General features: G+C 48.5%; 1 protein-coding gene across 3 annotated transcripts in view; it reads left to right on the top strand.

Annotated features, from left to right (window-relative positions):
• The first annotated feature begins 10,172 nt into the window (after positions 1-10,172).
• The window catches only part of CCDC85C (coiled-coil domain containing 85C), a 107,770-nt gene continuing 99,104 nt past the window's right edge, over positions 10,173-18,838 (top strand). The window contains exon 1 of one of the 3 annotated variants that reach the window (XM_061376155.1): positions 10,173-11,280. In XM_061376155.1, coding sequence (XP_061232139.1) covers positions 10,569-11,280 — 712 coding nt within the window. In that variant the 5' untranslated portion in view covers positions 10,173-10,568. The remainder of the gene's footprint in view (positions 11,281-18,838) is intronic. The other 2 variants (XM_061376154.1, XM_061376156.1) reach the window with 2 other exon arrangements.

An 18,838-nucleotide genomic window follows, 5' to 3' on the forward strand; every position in this document is an offset into this window, starting at 1 on the left:
TGATAAGATTTACCTCAATAGAGGAGTTGGTATGTCTCTAAAAGCCTCTCCACATTATTATTATTATTATTAGTAGTAGTAGTATTGGTGGTAGCATTAGTATTAGTATCATTATTAGTATTAGTATTGCAACTTGTGTGACAGTCACTTCTGTGGCCTTCAGTTACAGACTCCAGCCCATGCAGGGTAACGGCACTAACTGCAGAAAGGTTTCCTTTCCTGATCAGCAGTTCTCTCAAGGACACCAGACTTGTGTCCAGGAACTATTTGCTCTTTATTACCTGCTCAAGAGCAACAACAGCAATCCTTTTCTACAGTACTCTGTGCAAGATGTTGGTGTGCTCAGTGATCAAGGGGGTAGGAAAGGGAAGTGCAGCTCTTGTGCCATCACAGATATCACACAGACGTGGTTCTGGGAATGGCTAGCAGCAGACAGGCTCAAGGGGATGGTCAAACACCAAGTGGCTTAAGGGGCTATGCCACACACAGGAGGATCAGGAGAGTCTCTGATGGCTGCTGTCTGCTTCCCAGCCACTGGGCTGACTCCTTGGGGGATATTTTCCTGGCTCCTTATGATGGTGTTAGATGTAACCTAGAACCTGCCCTAAATTGCCTGTTGGGGGAACTTCCCCCTTGTTTTTTGTTAATCCCTCTCTCTCTTTTCGTTACTTACACAGGGTTTGCACAGAAATGTGCCTCTCAGTTCTGGTATCATGGAAACTCCCTTTCCCATAGCCTTTCTTTTTCACTGTTCTCTGCAGGCCCCTCAACTGCAAACAAAAGAGAAGTACCATGTACAGCTGTTTTTCTTGATACAGAGAAATTAATTGCTTGCTACTGTTTCTGTAATCATATATCCAAAGCTAGACTTACTAAAGCACTGCTAAGATGAAGCTTTGGAAGCTGTATGGACAGACTAGATACTACCTTTTGCTGATGGCAATGCATGCTACTCTCTTGTTGGCTACACCATTTGCCACCACCCTGACGTATTTTCTACTCTTGAGCCACCACCAGCTCCTTCTACTCTTGAGGCCAGCCCATCTCAGTAGCAGACCAGCTGCATCAGTCAGCAGAAGTCCACAGCGCCCAGCCTGAAGCATCAGGAGGGTTGTTTAAGCCACTGCACGTTTTACCAAGCAGGTGACCTCACCCGTAGGGCTGGTCCTCACCAATGATGCTGTGGTGATCCCAGCAATAACGTTGACCTAAAGGCATGGGGTTAAACTGCAGGGAGCACAAGGGCGTAATGAATTTGCTTTGATTTGCTCTGTTCAGCTGGAACTTTGGTTTCCGGAGTTGTCAATTCTGGAAACTTTCCTGAGCTGTTACATTCACTTCTAATGAAGGCAAAGCAGGGAGTACAGCAAATACGTTCAAATGTGCAGGCAGATCTGACCAATTAAGCCTGGTACATCCTGCATGCTATCAAAATCAATGTGCATGATTGTTTAAAGTAGTATCTGCAGAGCAAAACTCGAGCTGTACCTAAAATGCGAATCCTCAACTTTGCTCTGGAAATGAAGGGAAGGAACTAAAAATAAGATCATAAAGATGGGGATCTTTGCTGCTTCGGCTGCTCAGTGCTAGAATAGTTCCTGGGTCTGACAGATTATGTCCACACTGTTAAAAAGGATCAGAGCCCCAAAGCAATTAATTCCTCACTTTCAGAGTTTTACTTCTGTGGAAATGAGGATTGCTACGGACAATAATGTGTGTTGGGGAGAGGGGTTGTTCAGAGCCAAGGTAAACAATCGCCTGTCAGAGAATGAATGGCAAATGCAAAGGCATGGCAACCTGCTAGCTGGAGGGAAAAACCTAAGCCAGAGCAGCACTGCTGTGACCCACTGAGCTGGAGGGAAGGCAGTGCCAAGCAGCATCATAGCAGTGGCAGAGGCACAAGACATTTAACGACAGGCAGTGCCGTGCTGGGGAAGACACCAAGCCTTGCCATGGCAATTGATTACCATGCTGCTGCCTGGGCTTCACCCACGGCTCCAGTGGGGAGAGTGTGGCATCCTGCCTCTGCTTTGTATGCAGATGGCATCCCCATTGGTAACAGCGTCCCTGTCCGGCTGTGGCAGTGAACGTGGGCAGAATGCAGAGGCAGCAGTCACCTGCCACCAGGAGCTGCTGTGGCCACCCAGCCCGGGGAGGAGGGTGTACTGACTGAGAGGAGTGCTGGTTATGAGGTGTACGTGACACCACCTTCCCATTAGGTTCGTGTTTGTAATGCACATCATGGGGTCCCCAGCACCACACCATGCAGCTGACAAAGTGTTGGTGTTCACAAGGTGTCCCTCCCCAGCACCCAGCCCAAAATATCAGACCCAGCAAGGGTCACCACTCCAAACTAAGGGGTGGGAAGTGTAGAGCAGAAAACAGATCTGCAGGCTCCAGGGGGTTTCTGATTTTCACATGCGCAAGAAGAGACAAGCTGGAAGTGCTATATTTATTCTGAATTGCAAGCATGATTTCCCCAAGGCCTTTCCCTCATTTGGCTGGGTGTGACAATAAGGACTGTCTTCAAAATGTGAGTCTGGCTTCCATCAAAAACATCCTCAGATTTCAGGGATCTCTGGTGCATCAGCATCATAAACAGCTTATCTGCATCCTTTGCTTTGGAATTAATTGTTTTGAAAGACAGTCGTTATCAGGAACAGAAAGTGAGACATAGCTCGAAGACCTGCAACAGCAACCCTGGGGTCTTGTGCAACCTCTCTGCAGTTAGAATGAGTGCAGGGGAAGGACACTTTGTCCTTTTTCCAACCTGGGTCCAATTTCATTTCATTTCAAATACCACACAAGGCAAAATGGAAGGATAATATGTCTAATCACAAAGAAATCCCTGTGTTTGGTGTGTCACCCCACATCTTGTAACACTATTTTAGATCATCCTGGGAAAGACTGATAACAGTTTTGTGTAAGAAAGAAATCTGTGTAGTTTTTATTTTTGCATAGGATGCACACTAAAATTGGATGTTGTCATTTATGCCACTGTTCCTTTAACTTGCGCTGCTTGACACTGAATTATTCAGATATCTTTATGATATATAGAAGTGGTGTCAGCATTTTAGGGCATGACTCTCCTTTCTCATCTGCTGTAAAATCCCAGTGGCTCCAGTGAGCTATAAAAGGCAAAATTAGGTCCTCAGCAGCATTGGTATCTTGCAAGCAGAAAATACACTTTACTTCTGAGTGAAGGGTACCAACAGGCCTAGCTCATAGTATAAAAGCATGTATTTGTAAGTCCCTGGTTCATCAGTACATATAAGAGGTCATTTATTCATTTGGAAATGAGCAATAAGAGTGTCACAAAGACAGGGGATAGTGTAACATTATCTATTTTCTCTACTTCAGAACTGCTCAGGTTTCATCACCTCATACTGATAATACAAATGGCCTCATCGGCTTGAATAGTGAGGTGCCTGGTCTGTAGCCACCTGTGCCAAGCCTAAACACAGAGCTGTGCCAGGGTAACCCAGCGTATGTGGAGTGGGGGAGCCCAGAAGAGCTCGAGGGGGTGCTGCTTGGGGACAACTTGACAGGCTCCGAAGCTGATTAGGCTATAATCACTTGCCATGGCACTGAATGCTCCCTAGGAACAACACTGACATTTTTCCATCCTTGGGTTAATTTTTCTTCTTTTTTTGTAAACCAATGATGGCAAAAATTGTTCATTTGAAACTGGTCTAAATTCACTGTTACACATGGAACAGCACTCACTCTGCCTCAGCTAAAACAAGGAGCTGTTAGAGTCATAAGGAAAACACAAAGGCAGTGAGAGAAAAAAAATACTGTGCATGTAATATGAATATACTCTTGACAAAGCCAGTGTTTAAATCACCAGTGGCTTAAACAACGCACATCTAAATCCCTGGAGTCCCCTGGGCCTTGTGCAGTGGATGGGCGCTGCACACCCAGGAAAAATGCAACCAAAATCTGGGATTGTTTTTGTCCTGCAAAACCACCTCCTCCAAGTACATCCAGGCTGCAGGAACCAAGCTCTGTCCCCAGATATGCAGAGTCCCTCCTGTAAGCTCTGCATGTAACTCAGGGCAGAATTTGTCCTCAGCAATATACCCCAGTGTCAGGTTTAACAGAGGGGTGCAGCTTAGTGATGCCAAGACAGATGTAAAACCTTACCTTCCATTTCCACCACCTATTTGCTGGATCACCTGTGTTTGTAAAGGAGTATTTACAAAAGGCAAAGATGTATCAAGCTACCTCCTGGCCTTCTTCCCGTGTTAGGATGGTAAATATTTTTGGAAGGGATGTAAACCTTAATGCTTTTGGGAAGAAGCCAAGTGGTAGCAGATGGCAGAGAGGAGGAAACTCACCCCATGGGCAGGTTTTTCACAGTGTTCTCATAAGCATCTGGTATATGCCACTGGCAGAGACAATACAAAGGCCAGCGCCCTGATCCAGCCTGCCTGCCACCCTACTCCTGCTACTGGCTGATTTCTTACCCATTCAGAAGCAGTTTCATGACATTTTTATTTCTTGACACACACTCAGATTCAAGGTCTCAGTGGCAGTCCTCTTTGGGTAGATTATGGAGGAACAGGAGACTAAGCTCACAAGCACATCGCCTCAGCTCTGGCACATGGCACGAGTGATTCACATGTAAGAGTTTAGGGATTTTTAATACTTGAAAAAAATATCAATTGCTCTGATATTGTATGCCGCCTTCTGACTGCACATTGAAGTTGGATCTCCACTGCACTAAACTGGCAGTGAAATTCGTGCTTTAGCTGTTAGGTATGAATTTGAGAAGTGCCAATCACCTGCAGCTAGAAGCAGCAGGTGCCTATTGCTTCTTAGGATTTAGCTTCCAGTCCTTTACCAACATATAGATAAGGGATGGGGGGGGTGGGGTGGTGGTGGTGGGGTGGTGGTAAACCTACACTGTTGCAAGACATGGTTAGAAACTAAGTGAAAATGAACTTTTGGGAAATGCTGTGGGTGAGGGGATTTTTACGGGCTTTTTCTACTTGACTCAAACATCCCATGTATGCCTACTCTGTAGCTGATCTGACTTGGTATTGCTCCAACACCTCTGTAAGGGTCCCTGCATGGAGCACATCTGGACCCAGTGTGTGAGTGTGGACCTCTTGGGTGAATGCAGGACACTTTGAAATGGGACTGGAAAACAGCTGTAGTTGAAGACATACCTTGAGCACACACACACCTCCCCTGTCTTGCACCTTCCTGCAAGTACCAGCTCTCCATCTCTGCTGGTCTCCAATTTGGATGCTGTTCTTAGCAGCAGTGCTTAGAGGCTACTTCTTATGTCTCTTGGAGGACCTGTTTTACAGGCACAGCAAAGAGTTTGCTGGTCACAACCATAATTCTTCTCTGAATATCCCAAAGGCTTTCAAACAAGCTGGTGCATTTTAGAATTTTACTAGCGGTTTCAGGGCATAAAATAAAAAGGCTTTGTGGACACAAGATGAAACCTTCCACTAAACCATATTACTTTCATAAGGAGAGTGAATGAACTGGATTGCCCAGTTATATTGCCAGAAGCCAGCATTAAGGAGTGCTGCATAATCTTCTAAGAGACTGCTTTTTCGTCATAGCTCAGCCAGATGGGCAAGTGGAGGGATGAAGGCTTTCCGTAGGTTTCAGATCTGGGAAAAGAAAGAAGAATGATGCATGGCAGTTCTCAGGTAGCTGCTAACTGGAAAAATGTTCTGGCTGAAAATACTGCTTAATCAGGCTAGAAGCGAGGTACGTATCTCGATAGCAGAGATTAGGAGCATTGCACGTATTTTGTTATCGCACTGCTTTGTTGCACAAAACAGAGCTCTCACTGTCGCAATCTGGATGGTATATTTTCAAACATTAATCAAGGATTAGTCCTTGGCGCTGATTTATGAGAAAATACCGATGCTGCAGAGGATTTATAACCCATGTAAATGATTCATGGAGTACATGTTTTAATGAGATGGGTCCTCAGTGTGAGTAAACTGGAGCATGGCCTTGATGCACATGCAGCAGTGTGTACCTCCTAGGCTGCCTTGGAAAAGCAAGGTCCTGGGAGAATCTCACTAGGATTCCTCCTGCCCATCTGCCCACTCCCACCCATGAGGAGTGAGTGGACTTCGGGAGAGCCACCCCTCTCGTGGGAGGGAAGCCATAGCACAGGCCTGAGCTGTGTCTTCTGTAGTACTAACGTAGCCCTGTAGAGGGAATGCTTTGACTTCAATGACGCGGCGTATTGCTGTGTTATACCAGGGATAAAATTCGTTCTTTGTGTCACCAGCTGAGTTCAGGAGCTAAGACCAAGAGCAATATTACCCAGTAGGTGGTTTTGGTTTTGTTGTTTCCTAAAATTCTTACGATGCTATAATTTGCTCTAAAATTTTATCCCTGACTGAAGAGGGTGGAAGTGTCCATTTAACTCAATGCAAGAGATAGGTAGGCTTTGATGTTGTCTTACATGCACATCAAGGCTTAAGATAACATGCATATTAAAAGTGTTTTTCACTGGAAGCTTGCAGAAGGCCCGATGGCCAGATATAACAAAAAGGAATCAGTAGTGTGTTGTTTACCAACTTCTCCTATGCTTCATTTTAAATCGGCATGGGAAAATCATAACGCCTCCTGAACGACACCAGGAAATGGGCTTTGTTCACTAAAACTAAAATCACAAACCCATCAAAAATACTCTGATGTTACACACTACCTGTGTTGATTAAAAATCTGCTTGCAACACTGGGTTTGCTATTGATCATAAAACTGCGCACTGACCTAGTCCTTTCCCTCCGAGGTATCAAAGCACTTAAAAAACTACCTCTTCACAGCCCTCAGTTCCACTTTGCCCATGAATCATCTGGGTCACAGACACTCTCTGATACCTCCAAGCCTCACCCTTCTGCTCTAACACTGCTGCCTTTTGTTTCCAACATGAAAGGATTTTCCCCTACTCCAATGCAAGGCCCACCTTGAAGAGGAGGGAACAGAAATGGTAATGATGCATGGTGTCCACTCAATTCAGGTCTTGTCACCCAAACCCACTGGCACCATCCCACTCTCTTCATTGCTAGTGGAGGAGTCTCACTGGGCCGAACGCCATCTGCTTACCTGGCAACTTCAGTGCTGCCTCCAGAGCATACAGGCCTCCAGATGCTCAACTGCAGCAGGTCACCATGCTTTTATAGCTACCAGAATGACAGAAAACCCTTTGTGAATGGCAGCAAGGTGGATCTGTGTCATTAGCATCTCCGAAAGTACAGACATAGCCACTGAGTACTGAAAGCAACTCTTAATCATCACAGGGACTTCCTCTGTGGATATTAATAATCTCCTCACTTCCTTTTAGGAGCCCCCCTATCTACTGGGCTCCGTCTCTGCACAAGCATCAATAAAGCTCAAACTTTGAAAGGTTTCACTTAAGAAAAACAGCTTTTGTTGGGAAAAAGATGAAGCAAACCTCAGGCAAGCCCAGCACTACACTGCCTGGGCCGGGCACCACCATGGCGTAGCTGCACCTGTATTTGTGGTGCAGCCACCAAAGGCTTCTCCTCCTCTGTTGACTTTGGTTAGCAATGAACAATTGCTCTGCAGGGTGCCCCTGCTCTGCTCCTCCTTTTCCCAGCCACTGGGGATCTGCTAGTCAGATCAGTGCTTGGGAGGGTCCGGGAGAAGCACTTTCCGCTTCCTGCGGGGAAGGATGCGATTACAGCCTTGTAAATAAATGTTTGGCTTGGAAAATGGCTGGGTGCCTTCGAGACACGATACAGCCACCACGAGTGGCAGCGTGCGCCATTCACAGGGGGTGCTTGCATTCTGGTGCCCTGGCTCAAGGTAGTGAGAAACAGGAGATGGGGTACATCCTGATCACACCCCACACTGGCTGTAGCCCAAGGGGTGCCAGACCCCTCTTGGCACAGAGGCCTGCTGGCTTGCGACCTAAGGGCTGACTTTGTTGCTGAGGTGGCAGCTTCTAGAAGGGCTGACCAGCCGTGGCCAGAGCTGTACCTTCTGCAAAGCTGCCTCCAAGGTGGGCACCCAGGTTAGAGCACAGCTGGTCCTGGGTTGCCCCTGCTTTACCTACTCATACTGATGCCCCCTGAAAAGTGCAAACAGGTCTCACCACTGCCTTATACAATGTGATTCCCTTCTCTATAGGGGACTACCCTGGTGTGGGAATGTGCTAGGGAAGAATTGTCCACATCTTCATGTCTGTGCAGCAGCATGTTACCAGGAATCAAGTCCCACATGAAGTGAACTAGTGTGAATGCTCTGTCCTAAGCTTCTCTTACCCTTTTGATAACTGAGGGATAAAAGCTGCTTTGGGAGAAGGATCAGTAGTGCCCATGGATGGGTTGAACTTCCCCAGGTGCAGAGAAGTCCTGCTGTTCCACTTCAGCAGGGAACAGGCACTTGTCTTTAATTTGCCAAGGGTATACTTGGGCTCAGAAACCCAGGAGCCCAGCCTTGTGCAGAAAAACACCCAAGAAACTGCAGCTTTACTGAGTGAGACTTAGGATGATAACACCAAAAGACAGAAGTTGCAATCCTCTGTCCCTCTCTGTTCTGATGTTCCCTCCATCCACAGGCCATCTGCTGTGCATCCTATGTTCTGGCATCAGATTTGATGTTTATAGCCAAAGGGTGTCTTGACCAGTTTTCCAGCATGGTCAGAAACCTGAGGTTTCACTGGGTTAACCCTGGTGTCAAATCATTTACAGAGGTTCTTCAGGAACTCAAAGCTGGCAATCCCTGGGGGCTTTTTAAGGATACTCATGCAGGAAATAGGTGGCAGCACTGCTCTGTACCAGTGCATCTTTCATTTTTACAATGCAATACTGGGCAAAAGCAGCCTAGAGAGATAGTATGGCCCAAGTAAAAGTACATTAGACTAAAAGTTGAGGATATGATGCAAGGATAAAGGAAATCTGTATACATGTTGCCTGGGAAATCTGCTTCATGAGCCTTCTGTACCTGTTACTGTGCTCTGTCTGATGTCTGCAGAAGTGATGCTGGCATGCGTGCTCCTGACAGTAAGGACCACCAGGACCTGGGGAGATTTTACCAGCGAATAAGCCATATCTGTGCCTTCAGGGCAGTTTCCTCACGCACCTCTGAGGTCTGAAGGAATATGCCGGTTCCAGGAGCAGAGAGGTCTCAGAATGCTAGAACCGGCTCCTTCGACCTGCAGGCTCCGGCCGAGGCAGGAGGGACGCGGGGACAAAGGCAGCCGCCCCGGAGGGGGAGCGGGCTGAGCGGAGCGGGGCCGGGCGACGGTGACAAAGCCTGTGGCGGGCGGCGGGCAGCAGCGGAGATGCCCCGGGAGATCCCGCTTCGCTCCGGGCTCGAGCCGCCCGCCAGCGGCACCGGGTCCCTCCCCGCGTCTGGCGAGAGAGGGGCCGGGGCCGCTCCGGCGCCTCTTTCCCCGGCCGCCCGTCGGGAGCGTCTTCCTGCCTGTCCAACCCCTCCCTTGCCAGGATGGGGTTCCTTCGGTAGTGGCCTTTTGAAAACAGGCAAACCCAACAAGAACAGGCAAAAAGAGGGTGGGAAACACGCTGTGGGGGGGCAGCAGTGAGCCGGCCGCAGCCGGCAGGACAGGGTAGAGCATTGCATGGCAGGGCGGGCGGAGGGAGGGCGGGAGCAGCCCCATCCCTTTGTACCTGCCGTTTGAAGGCGGCAGGCGGCCCCGCATTGGCTGCGGAGTCCGCTGCTCCGGTAACCCGAGCCGGCGGCGGGGCGCGGCACGGCACACCGGGGCCTGGCCAGCGCCTAGGCCGGCAGCCAACGGGGCGGCGCTCGGCCCGGCTTGGCGCCCCTCCGTTTTGCCGCCAGCAGCCGGCTCTCATTCTCCGCCGCTCGGCTCGGCTCGGCTCGGCTCTGCTGGACTGGGCTGGGCAGGGCTGGGCTGGGCAGGGCCTCGTCTCCCTGCCCGGCAGGAGGTGGGACCAGCGCCGGCGCTGCCGCCCGCCTCCTCCCTCTCTCCTCCCGAGGGCTGAGCCATTCCGGGAAGGCGCCGGCTCCCCCACCGCTCCTCGGCAGCGCAGCACCGGCATCGGCCGCCGCCACACCGGGCTCGGCCCCAGGGAGCTGCGGAGCTGCGAGCGAGCCGCGGAGGAGAGGGGCAGCTCCGGCGGGTGCGTGGTCTCCCGCGGCGGGGAGCGGCAGGCGGCGGGGGGGGCGTGTGGGAGGACAAGTGGCCGGAGAGTGGGGCGGGGGGGGGGCGGCCACAGCGTAGTTGTTTTGCCCAGGGTAAGTTGACCGATCCCCACCGGAGACTTCGCTTGGAGGGCGGCAGCGCTTGGCTCCTGGCTCCTGCCGCCCCAGCCCCTTGGGGGGAGCGCCTGTTTTTCCTCCCCCTTTTCCCCCCGTTTTTTTTTTTTTTTTTAATTATTATTGTTATTATGGGGTCTGTGGAGAAGCAGATCTTCCGCTCCGGCGTTGTTCTTCACCGTTGTCCAACGCTCTGCGGAGAGCTATAATATTTCTTTCTCGAGATGCTGCAGTGAATTTTAGTCCCAGAAAATCAGGCGAACAAAATAACCCGAATAACCCGAACCATTTGTTACCGTGCGAGAGCGAACGCTGCACAGATGATGGCAAAAAATTCCCTGGAAGGGTCTAGGGAAGACCTGAGCAAAATTTCGGAAGAGGAGATGCTGAGGTGGAGCAAGGAAGAGCTGGTGAAAAGACTGAGGAAAGTGGAGAATGAAAAGATGAACTTAATGGTGGAACACGGCAACTTGATGAAGGACGTGAACCGGCGGCTGCAGCTCCACCTGCACGAGATCCGCGGGCTGAAGGAGGTGAACCAGAAGTTGCAGGACGACAACCAGGAGCTGAGGGAGCTCTGCTGTTTCTTAGACGACGACCGGCAGAAAGGCAAGAAGCTGTCGAGGGAATGGCAGCGCTTCGGGAGGCACACGGCCAGCGTGATGTGGAAGGAGGTGGGCATGTACCAGCAGAAGCTGAAGGACCTGGAGGCCAGGCAGGAGACTCTCCTGCGGGAGAACGTGGAGCTGAAGGAGATAGTGCTCATGCTGGACGAGGAGCGGAGCGGGGCCGGCTCGCGAAGCTCCATCGACAGCCAGGCCAGCCTGACCAACCTCAACGGCGGCTCGGCCACCCGGGACGTGGGGGACGGGAGCAGCACCTCCAGCACGGGCAGCGCCGGCAGCCCCGACCACCATCACCACCACCTCCACCACCACAAGGCCGGCGACAGCAAGGCCGGGGCCATGCGGAGGTCTATGGATGACCTGTCCGCGCCTCTCCACCACCGGAGCATCCCCAACGGCCTTAACGGTGAGTGACATCCCCCGATCCCCAGTCCCGCGGACAGCAGGTGCCGCCCGTCCGGCTCTGCCACCGCTCCGCCGGCAGGTCTGGTTCCCCGGGGATTGAGTGAGGGATCCCGGGACAGGGGGGGTCCCTGTGGGCCCCAGCCCTGCCCAGCCCTGGTGACCTCCGGAGGAGCAGCCCCGGGGGCCAGGGAAGGACCTCGGTGTGGTGTGTGCTCCATGACTGTGTTACCGATGTCTGGGGCTGAGGGTTGGAGTCTTGTTTTGTTTGTTTATCTTGGCTTTTTGTTTTGTTTTGTTTTTTTTGACGAAAACCAGCCTGGGTTTTCAGGGTTAAATAAACACTCCATCTTCTCCCTGTCTCTCCTGCCCTTTAAATATTTTGGTTTACCTTGGGCTTGTTTGTTTGCTAGGCAGATCAGATTGATAAAGAGCCTGGCTGAGATTTTGAAAGCATCTCCAGTGTTGGTCTGCCCCACAGAGCATCACCTTTTAGCTCCATAGGCTCTCAGGGCAGGCTGGCTGAGGAGAGCTCAGGAGTTTTGGAGAGGTGCAACTCGGCTTGTCCCACTCTGCTTCAGAAACGGGAGGTTTGTAGAGAGGAGACTACTCTCGAAAGGACGCTGTGCTCACAGTTTTGTTCAGCTTAGTCATTAAAGTTAGGAACAAGCTCCACTGTGAAATCATGCCAAGCCTCCTCTGACAGCTTGTATTCAAGCAAAGTTTCTCCTGTTGTTTAATAGCGATCAGTCATTAAAACAATAGTGTTGGAATGTCTTTTAAAATTGAGATTATTTTCTCCTTTTTTGAAACCAGCAAGACCAAATACTTGACTTATAGAAGTTTGGCCAAGAGGGTTCAGTAAGAATCAAACCAGTCACCAATCTAATTACTTATTGTCTATAAGGCTCCTTTTAATGTTCTTAATCCTCTTTTCCAACCAGAGAGGACTGTTTTCTGGTTGGGCTACCCCTTCCCTCCTCCAAGCACAGTGGGGGCTAAAGCCCCAGGGGTTGGCTCAGTCTGGTGTCAGCGGTGGATGTGTTTACCAGATAACCATGCCTGCAGCAACCAGAGGTTTTGGTGGTCCTGGTGGGACCAGGTCCCTTTTTTTTTTTTTTTGGTGATTTATGGCAAGTCCTTATGCCCCAGGAGATCTGGGGGCACACAGCACTGATTAACCCAGTTCTCGGGTACTGTGCGCATCCATGAATTTGCTGTGTGTGGTCCTCTTGCTGCAGCTGTGTGTTTCTACTCACAGCTGGAGATGTTCTGGCCACCTCAGTCAGTAGTGAGGGATTGGTTTCAAGGGTGATCCAGTCACCAGATGGTGCAGCAAGTGTCTTTAAATGTTTGGTGGTTTGTTTTTTTAAACCTCTCTCTTCTATTGTTGTGTAAATCAGAAGTATCTGGTTTGTAAATCTGCAGATAGCTTTTGTTCCTGCCTTGACTTCCCTTTCTTAAAGTGTTGCTCTCCAGAGAGGCCCAGAGAGGACGGGGTAGATATTGAATGTACCGTTACTGTTTTGAACAGAAGGGCTTCACAGTTCTGGTTTGTAATCGTTGGACCACATCCCTTTTAGGTATCGACAGCTGACTAGGACAAAGCCAGTCGAACTAATCTGTTAACCCGGGACTCTTGTACATACGGGACACCACCACACTCTCAGCTGGCCCTTAAACTCGGGGTGAGGCACTGTGGGGTACTTTGCCCAGAGGAAAACCTGTGCTTGCAGAGCTGGGTTCTTATTGCGCTCCTCAAACGCTGTGTGCGGGAATGAGCCCAGAAACATCATTCGGAGGGGATTGATCACTCTTATCTCGGTCATGCCTTACCCTAATGTAGGGTAAGTGTATGGAGGGGTGGTAGAGAATGCACGTGTTTATGTTTCCATGCATGCCTTTGCACCATTTTTCATGAGCCTGTACAGAAAGGAGGAGTATGGGCGCAAGCATTTCATATGTGACCTTAGGTTCTGGCTCTGGGGCGTCTTTAGAACGTGGTCTCTGTGGGAAACACTGAAGATAGCCTTTTGCTTTGAACATGCGTGGCTTCATTTTTGAGTGAAGGACAGATATGATCAGCACTTTTAATCCTTGTAAAGATGCAAACAAGCCTGATCTTTCCGCTTAGGTAGTGAAGCTGTAGAATGACTTGAATAGTTGTCATTCTCAGATAGCATCGGTATTCAGAAAGGCCATTTCCCTGACTGTGCCTTTGAAAATGCTTCTCAATACATATGCAAATGTAAAGCTTATCAGGCCCTTTTTTTGACTGACAGCAGGAGATCTAGGAGGGGGGCTTGCCTCAACCAGTTCTGTTCAGCCTGTGACTATGTGGAGGAGCAGAGCAGGTGAAGGTGAAAAGCAACCCCAGTGAGTCAGGTGCCTGATGTAGCGGTGGCAGAGGAGCCCCTGCAGAGAGCATCCTTCTGAGCATCCTTCCGTGCATGTAGCCCAGATTTCAGCTTTCTTATACTCTTTTTTTGATTACTTACTTACTTTATTTATTTATTTATTTATTTAACCCAGCAGTAAAACAGAAGGGAGGAAAAGAAGAAAGTGTAGCCTTTCATTTCCAGGTTGCAAACTTCAGTGTGATTTGCTATTGTCTCATGTCTTTAAAGATCTGGGTGACTAAATGATGGGTAAAGCAGAGACTGCGCACCCAGCTCAGCTAATACTGTGGTGAACCAGCCCTCATGTACTTTCTTATGGAGAGTGGAAGCTGATCTGAAAGTGACACAGAGCAGAATTTAGCATCTGTAGTAAGAACACAGCAGAAGCCTTAGATGACTGATGGCAAGGCATGGTGAGCTGCTTGCTAGAGTACTTTTGCATATGAGAAAGTTGGAAAGTCCTGAAATTGGAAGCTGGAAAGTCCTGAAATGCGCTGCCCCTGCTAGTGGAATGTGTTGGGGTTTGTATGGTGCTCTGCTTTTCTAGGTATTGAGTAGGACTATTTAACTTGTTTAGTGCTTTTCTAAAGGAGTCAGGAGTATGGTGGCAGTTAAACCGTGTTAAGGAAGTAGTTTTTAATGAAATCTTAGTGGGAATTTCTCTTCAGCAATCCTTTGGAGATATGAGTTTAAACAACAAAACCAACCCATCCTGTGATCCACCATCCCGTCATTTTTCTGGATATGTACTTTTATGAACTGGCTTTTTGAAAGCTGATGATTAATTATTTGCTCATGGAAGATAAGGTAATGAGTATAACTCATAGTGTGAAAAGGGCTAATATTAGATGACACATTAATCTTATGCAGCTCTGGGTACTCTGCTGAAAGCCAAGAGGAAATCTTCTTTGTCTGAACGTAAGTGATATATGCATTCTCTTTGTGTGAGCTGGGATCTGGGCTGCAGGACCAGGGGCATTTCCAAGCTACATGATAGGAACTGGCCACTTGTGTCTGTGTTGAGTGATATCTCACAGTTCCCATAAATTTACCCACAGATGCAGGACACAAATCGAGGCACAGCCACTGTGTTGTGCTTGTGAGTGCTTTGGATTTCCTTTGTATGCATGGCAGGAGTCTCTCTGTGTGCACATTGTCTTTCTGCCTGTCCAGCTTTAGGCAGCCACATTGGAGTGATGGCCGTTGCGATTGCCCGGTTCCTGCCAGAGTAAAGTTAAGAAAGAAGAAAAAAGGCAGTCACATTGAGTGATATTAACATGCCCTGGGGGAAGAAAAAAGCCTTTAGGTATCATAGGATATGTCCCTGGGCTGAGGTATGTGGGAACACTGGGAGGAGTGACTTTAAGTTCCCTGAAGCCAGGGCAGTGGCTTCCACTGGCCTTATCTAGATCTGATTGGGACAACTGTTTATCCATCTGCAAGCCTGGAGACATACAGACTTACTAGCTGGTGATGTGCCTGGGACAAAATCCTCTACATGCAGGCAAAGCTTTCAGGCTTTATTTTTTTCCCCCTCCCATCAACTGAATGTTGTCGTTAGAACTTCACCTTCCACTGAAGCTGTTTGCTCTGGGTTCCCAAAATGGTCTGTGTGGCTTCCAGTGTCTCTGACCTTATTCCAGTTGGGTAAAAGTGTTCAGAGAGCCCCAAAAGAAAGCCTGGGTACAACAGATAGCCTGTAGTAGAGGAAACATTAATCTATGGTTTCTCACTGCTGTCTGCTCCAATGAAAGAAGAATGGCCTGTCTGGGTGAAGGGGTGGGAAGATCTCTAGTTCTATTGATTCCCACTTGTAAATGTCCACGTATTTACCTAAGGGGTACGATATATTGCAGATAAAATGGTGGCAAAGAGAAATGGCTGTTCCCTGTGGGTTGGTATTGATTGGACATGCAGCTACTCTGTACTTCTTTATTTCTCTACTTCTCTATACACCCTTTAGGCCAAACTTCTTTGTTTTTATTAGTGTATTTATAATCAATATATGTATTATTTACTGTGATGTATTAATGAGGCCTTTGAGATGAGAAGACACAGGGAAAGAAGCAAAGGGTGAGGTTCATTCCATTCAATTTGAGATAACTCCAATAGAGACTTTAACATCTGTGTCCCCTTGGGCTTCTTTTATCGGATGTGTAGAGAAAGGCACTTTGGTGTCATGTTTTATGTCAACTATGCCTGCTTTAGAGGGGGGAAAAGTTGCATGCCACTTGTGCTCTTTCTTTCTGCTGATGGGAAGGAAGCCTTGTCAGATAGTTCGTATGCAACCATTTAAAGTCAGTTGGTGCTGTAGGCTGCTTGATATAGATTTCTTGTGATTAGGGGAGGAAACGTGCCTTGGGCTGGTACACTAAGTGTAGAAACACCCGTTTCCATCTCTGCTGTAAGTTCAGTGGGTTCTGCTAATAGGCTTATCAATGCTAAGGTTTCAGACGCTAAGGGTACAGCTTGAGTTTCCTGGAGCCGGTGGTCATTGACCATCCAAGGGGCTTCAGTGGAGTGCTCCACTTGGGGCATCTTTGTTGTTGCAAGCTCTTGATTTCTTCCTGGGCAGTGGCTGTGTGGCAGTGTGCTAGGCTCCTGAACTTTAGGGTAGCTGGTGTCCCAGAAAACAAGGCTCAAGATGCTTAATGGAGGTACTAAAATTGGGCCATATCTGGAATTACATTCTCCATAGTAGTGTGTTCTGATTTGTTTTTTTCTTTCAACTTTCTATAGAAATATCTTATTCTCAGCTGTCCTGTTGAAGGAAAAAAAAAGTATTGATTAAATGGCAGTTTTCCATGGGCCTTTGGTGGAATTAACTGCTTATGCTTGTCAAAGCAATTACAATAAGGGGAATAAACTTTGTTGGTTACATGTAAATTACTTGGTCCTCCAGAGGCATTTCATCAAGTAAAGCTGAGGATTGAATTAAATGGTGATCTAATTAAGTGGCAGGCATGGAAACCCAAAATGTATCCTTGTCAGGTGTTACATTCGGTGTGTCTGTGGAGATGTGGGGCATGAACACTAACAGAAGCATTGTATCTGAAAGCTTGAGGACCTTTTTTGGAGACAAGGCTGGCCACATCCATGAAACCTGGCTGTGGCCTCGCTTGCATCTCACACAGATGTAACGTGTCAGGTTCTGCTGATGTCCCCTCAGACTGCCCCTGCAGCATTCTTCTGTACTGGGGCAGTCCTTTGGAGATGCTCTGGGAGCCTGATGCACCATGCCCTTACTGGTAGGCAAGATGGGGATAAGGTGCTTAAGCTATCAAGTGTCTGCTATACATTAGAAGGTATGGGGTAGGCAAGTGAAAGAAGTTGTAAGTCCATATAAAATATACCAAAAATACTTGACCCCAGGAAGGCTGAAGTTCTTTCATGCTCACACTCAAACCTAATGCACCCTGCTGCAAAACACACAGTGCTGCTTGCCGGCAACAGGAAGGGTTTGGGAATTGCGCATCCAGTTTTCCTGCAAATTAGTCGCAACTGACTGGGTTTGCTTCTTCATTCTGTATTTTTAACCTGACTTTTTGTCTGCCAGCCAGGATTCCTGCTGCCCTGTCGCCAAATGTCATCATCCCCTTGTGGTTAACTTGCTGCAATTCATGAAACACTTGGCTGCCATAAATAGTTATGTGCAGAGGTTCCTGCACACGTGGAGCGGGCAGAAATTCGCAGGCAGCGCTGCTAGGCACTTGCACACTAACATGTCCACCAAGAGAAAGTTGACCCACTTCTGCAAATAGATAACTCCTGGCAGAAAAAGTAACACTGTCTCAGAGAATCTATCCTTCCCCTGCCTACTGAGTTGTGAAGCGAAAAGCAGGCCAGCTCCATCTTCTGAATTGACGGCAATGTGAGCACAGTGCTCCCATTGAAACAAGAGTGTGTAAATCATCCCTTGGTCTGAGGAGGGATTAAAATGCCCACAATACATTTGTGATTTTCATTTTTTTTTTCAATATAATGAGTGCTTTTGTTAGTGAATGAGGTGTGTGGAGTTCAGGGCTCGGCTGCTCTTAGGCATTAGGAAACATCACCATGGCAATTGAAGGCTGCTGTACAGGTTATTTTGAACACTTTTCTAGTGACTCATGTCTGGGCTGATGACATTTATGCCAGGTTACTTTAGTCGCCGTGCATACAGGTGTGTGTGTATATATATATATATATAATATATATAGATATTCTTCCTTCACTTGAATTGCTTCCTGCCTTGTTATTTGCTCTTCTTAGGAAGCTCATAGCTTGTACTGTGTTCTTACATCTCTGATCAGTGGTGGTGCCAAGTATTTGCCCTGCTCAGAGGCAGTCCTCTAAAGGGTCTTTGTGAAAGGGACAGGTAGTCCTTAGGAAGCAGATTACAGGTTATTTATTAGTTGGATTTGAGACTTCAGGGATCTTGGGGTGAGACTGAAGCAGTCCTAAATCTGATGTGAATTAGCTTGTCATCTGTACTGGGCTTCTCCTGCAGGCTTGTAAGGTAGAATGACTCCTGTTTGCCTGTGGTGCCTGTTGTGGGAGAGGGCTGTGCTGTCTGCAGCAGTGTGAACACCAGCAGTGAGTGCTGGGCTTATTGCACTGGGGTTTTGGCCAGCTGTAAACTGCAGTCACAGGGATGACACGCTAGCTGTCTTGTGCAGTTGTGTCAACTCGCTTGCTGGCAGAATTAGTTCAATCAAAGCTGGAGTGCTCTGAAAAGCCTTTCAGATGGCTCGATTCCCCAGCTCTGCCCAGTGACACTCAGGACTGCATGCCCCCATTTCATCACCAAGCTTCTCTGCTGTTGGGGTTTCATTCACAGGGGGGTCAGAGGCATTTGAGTGTTTGTGAGGGATGGAGAAGGAAGTGTATAGGGCAAATTGATGGAGCAGGCCTGGGAAGCAAGAGGAGAGGCTTTGCTGCTGTTTCAAACCATCTCCAGGGTAGCAGGATGCTCCAGGGCTGCTTTTGCCTGAGGGTTTGGTTCCCCTGTCTGACCTGCCCCTGCCTTCCCTTGCAATGAAACAAGGCCACATGGGGCTGAGAGCCCTACTTTGGTGTGGTGGGGTGAGCTGCAGAATGGGAGCTGCAGAAGACCCGTGGAGGAAAGGAGCAGGCAAAAAGACTACTCACAGTAGAGCAGTAAACCCAAACCATTATTTCAGA

This window comes from Neopsephotus bourkii, unplaced genomic scaffold (genome assembly GCF_033783945.1).
Source record: "Neopsephotus bourkii isolate Nb327-2 ecotype Australia unplaced genomic scaffold, CSIRO-AGI_Nbou_v1 NB_1707, whole genome shotgun sequence".
NCBI lineage: Eukaryota > Metazoa > Chordata > Aves > Psittaciformes > Psittacidae > Neopsephotus > Neopsephotus bourkii.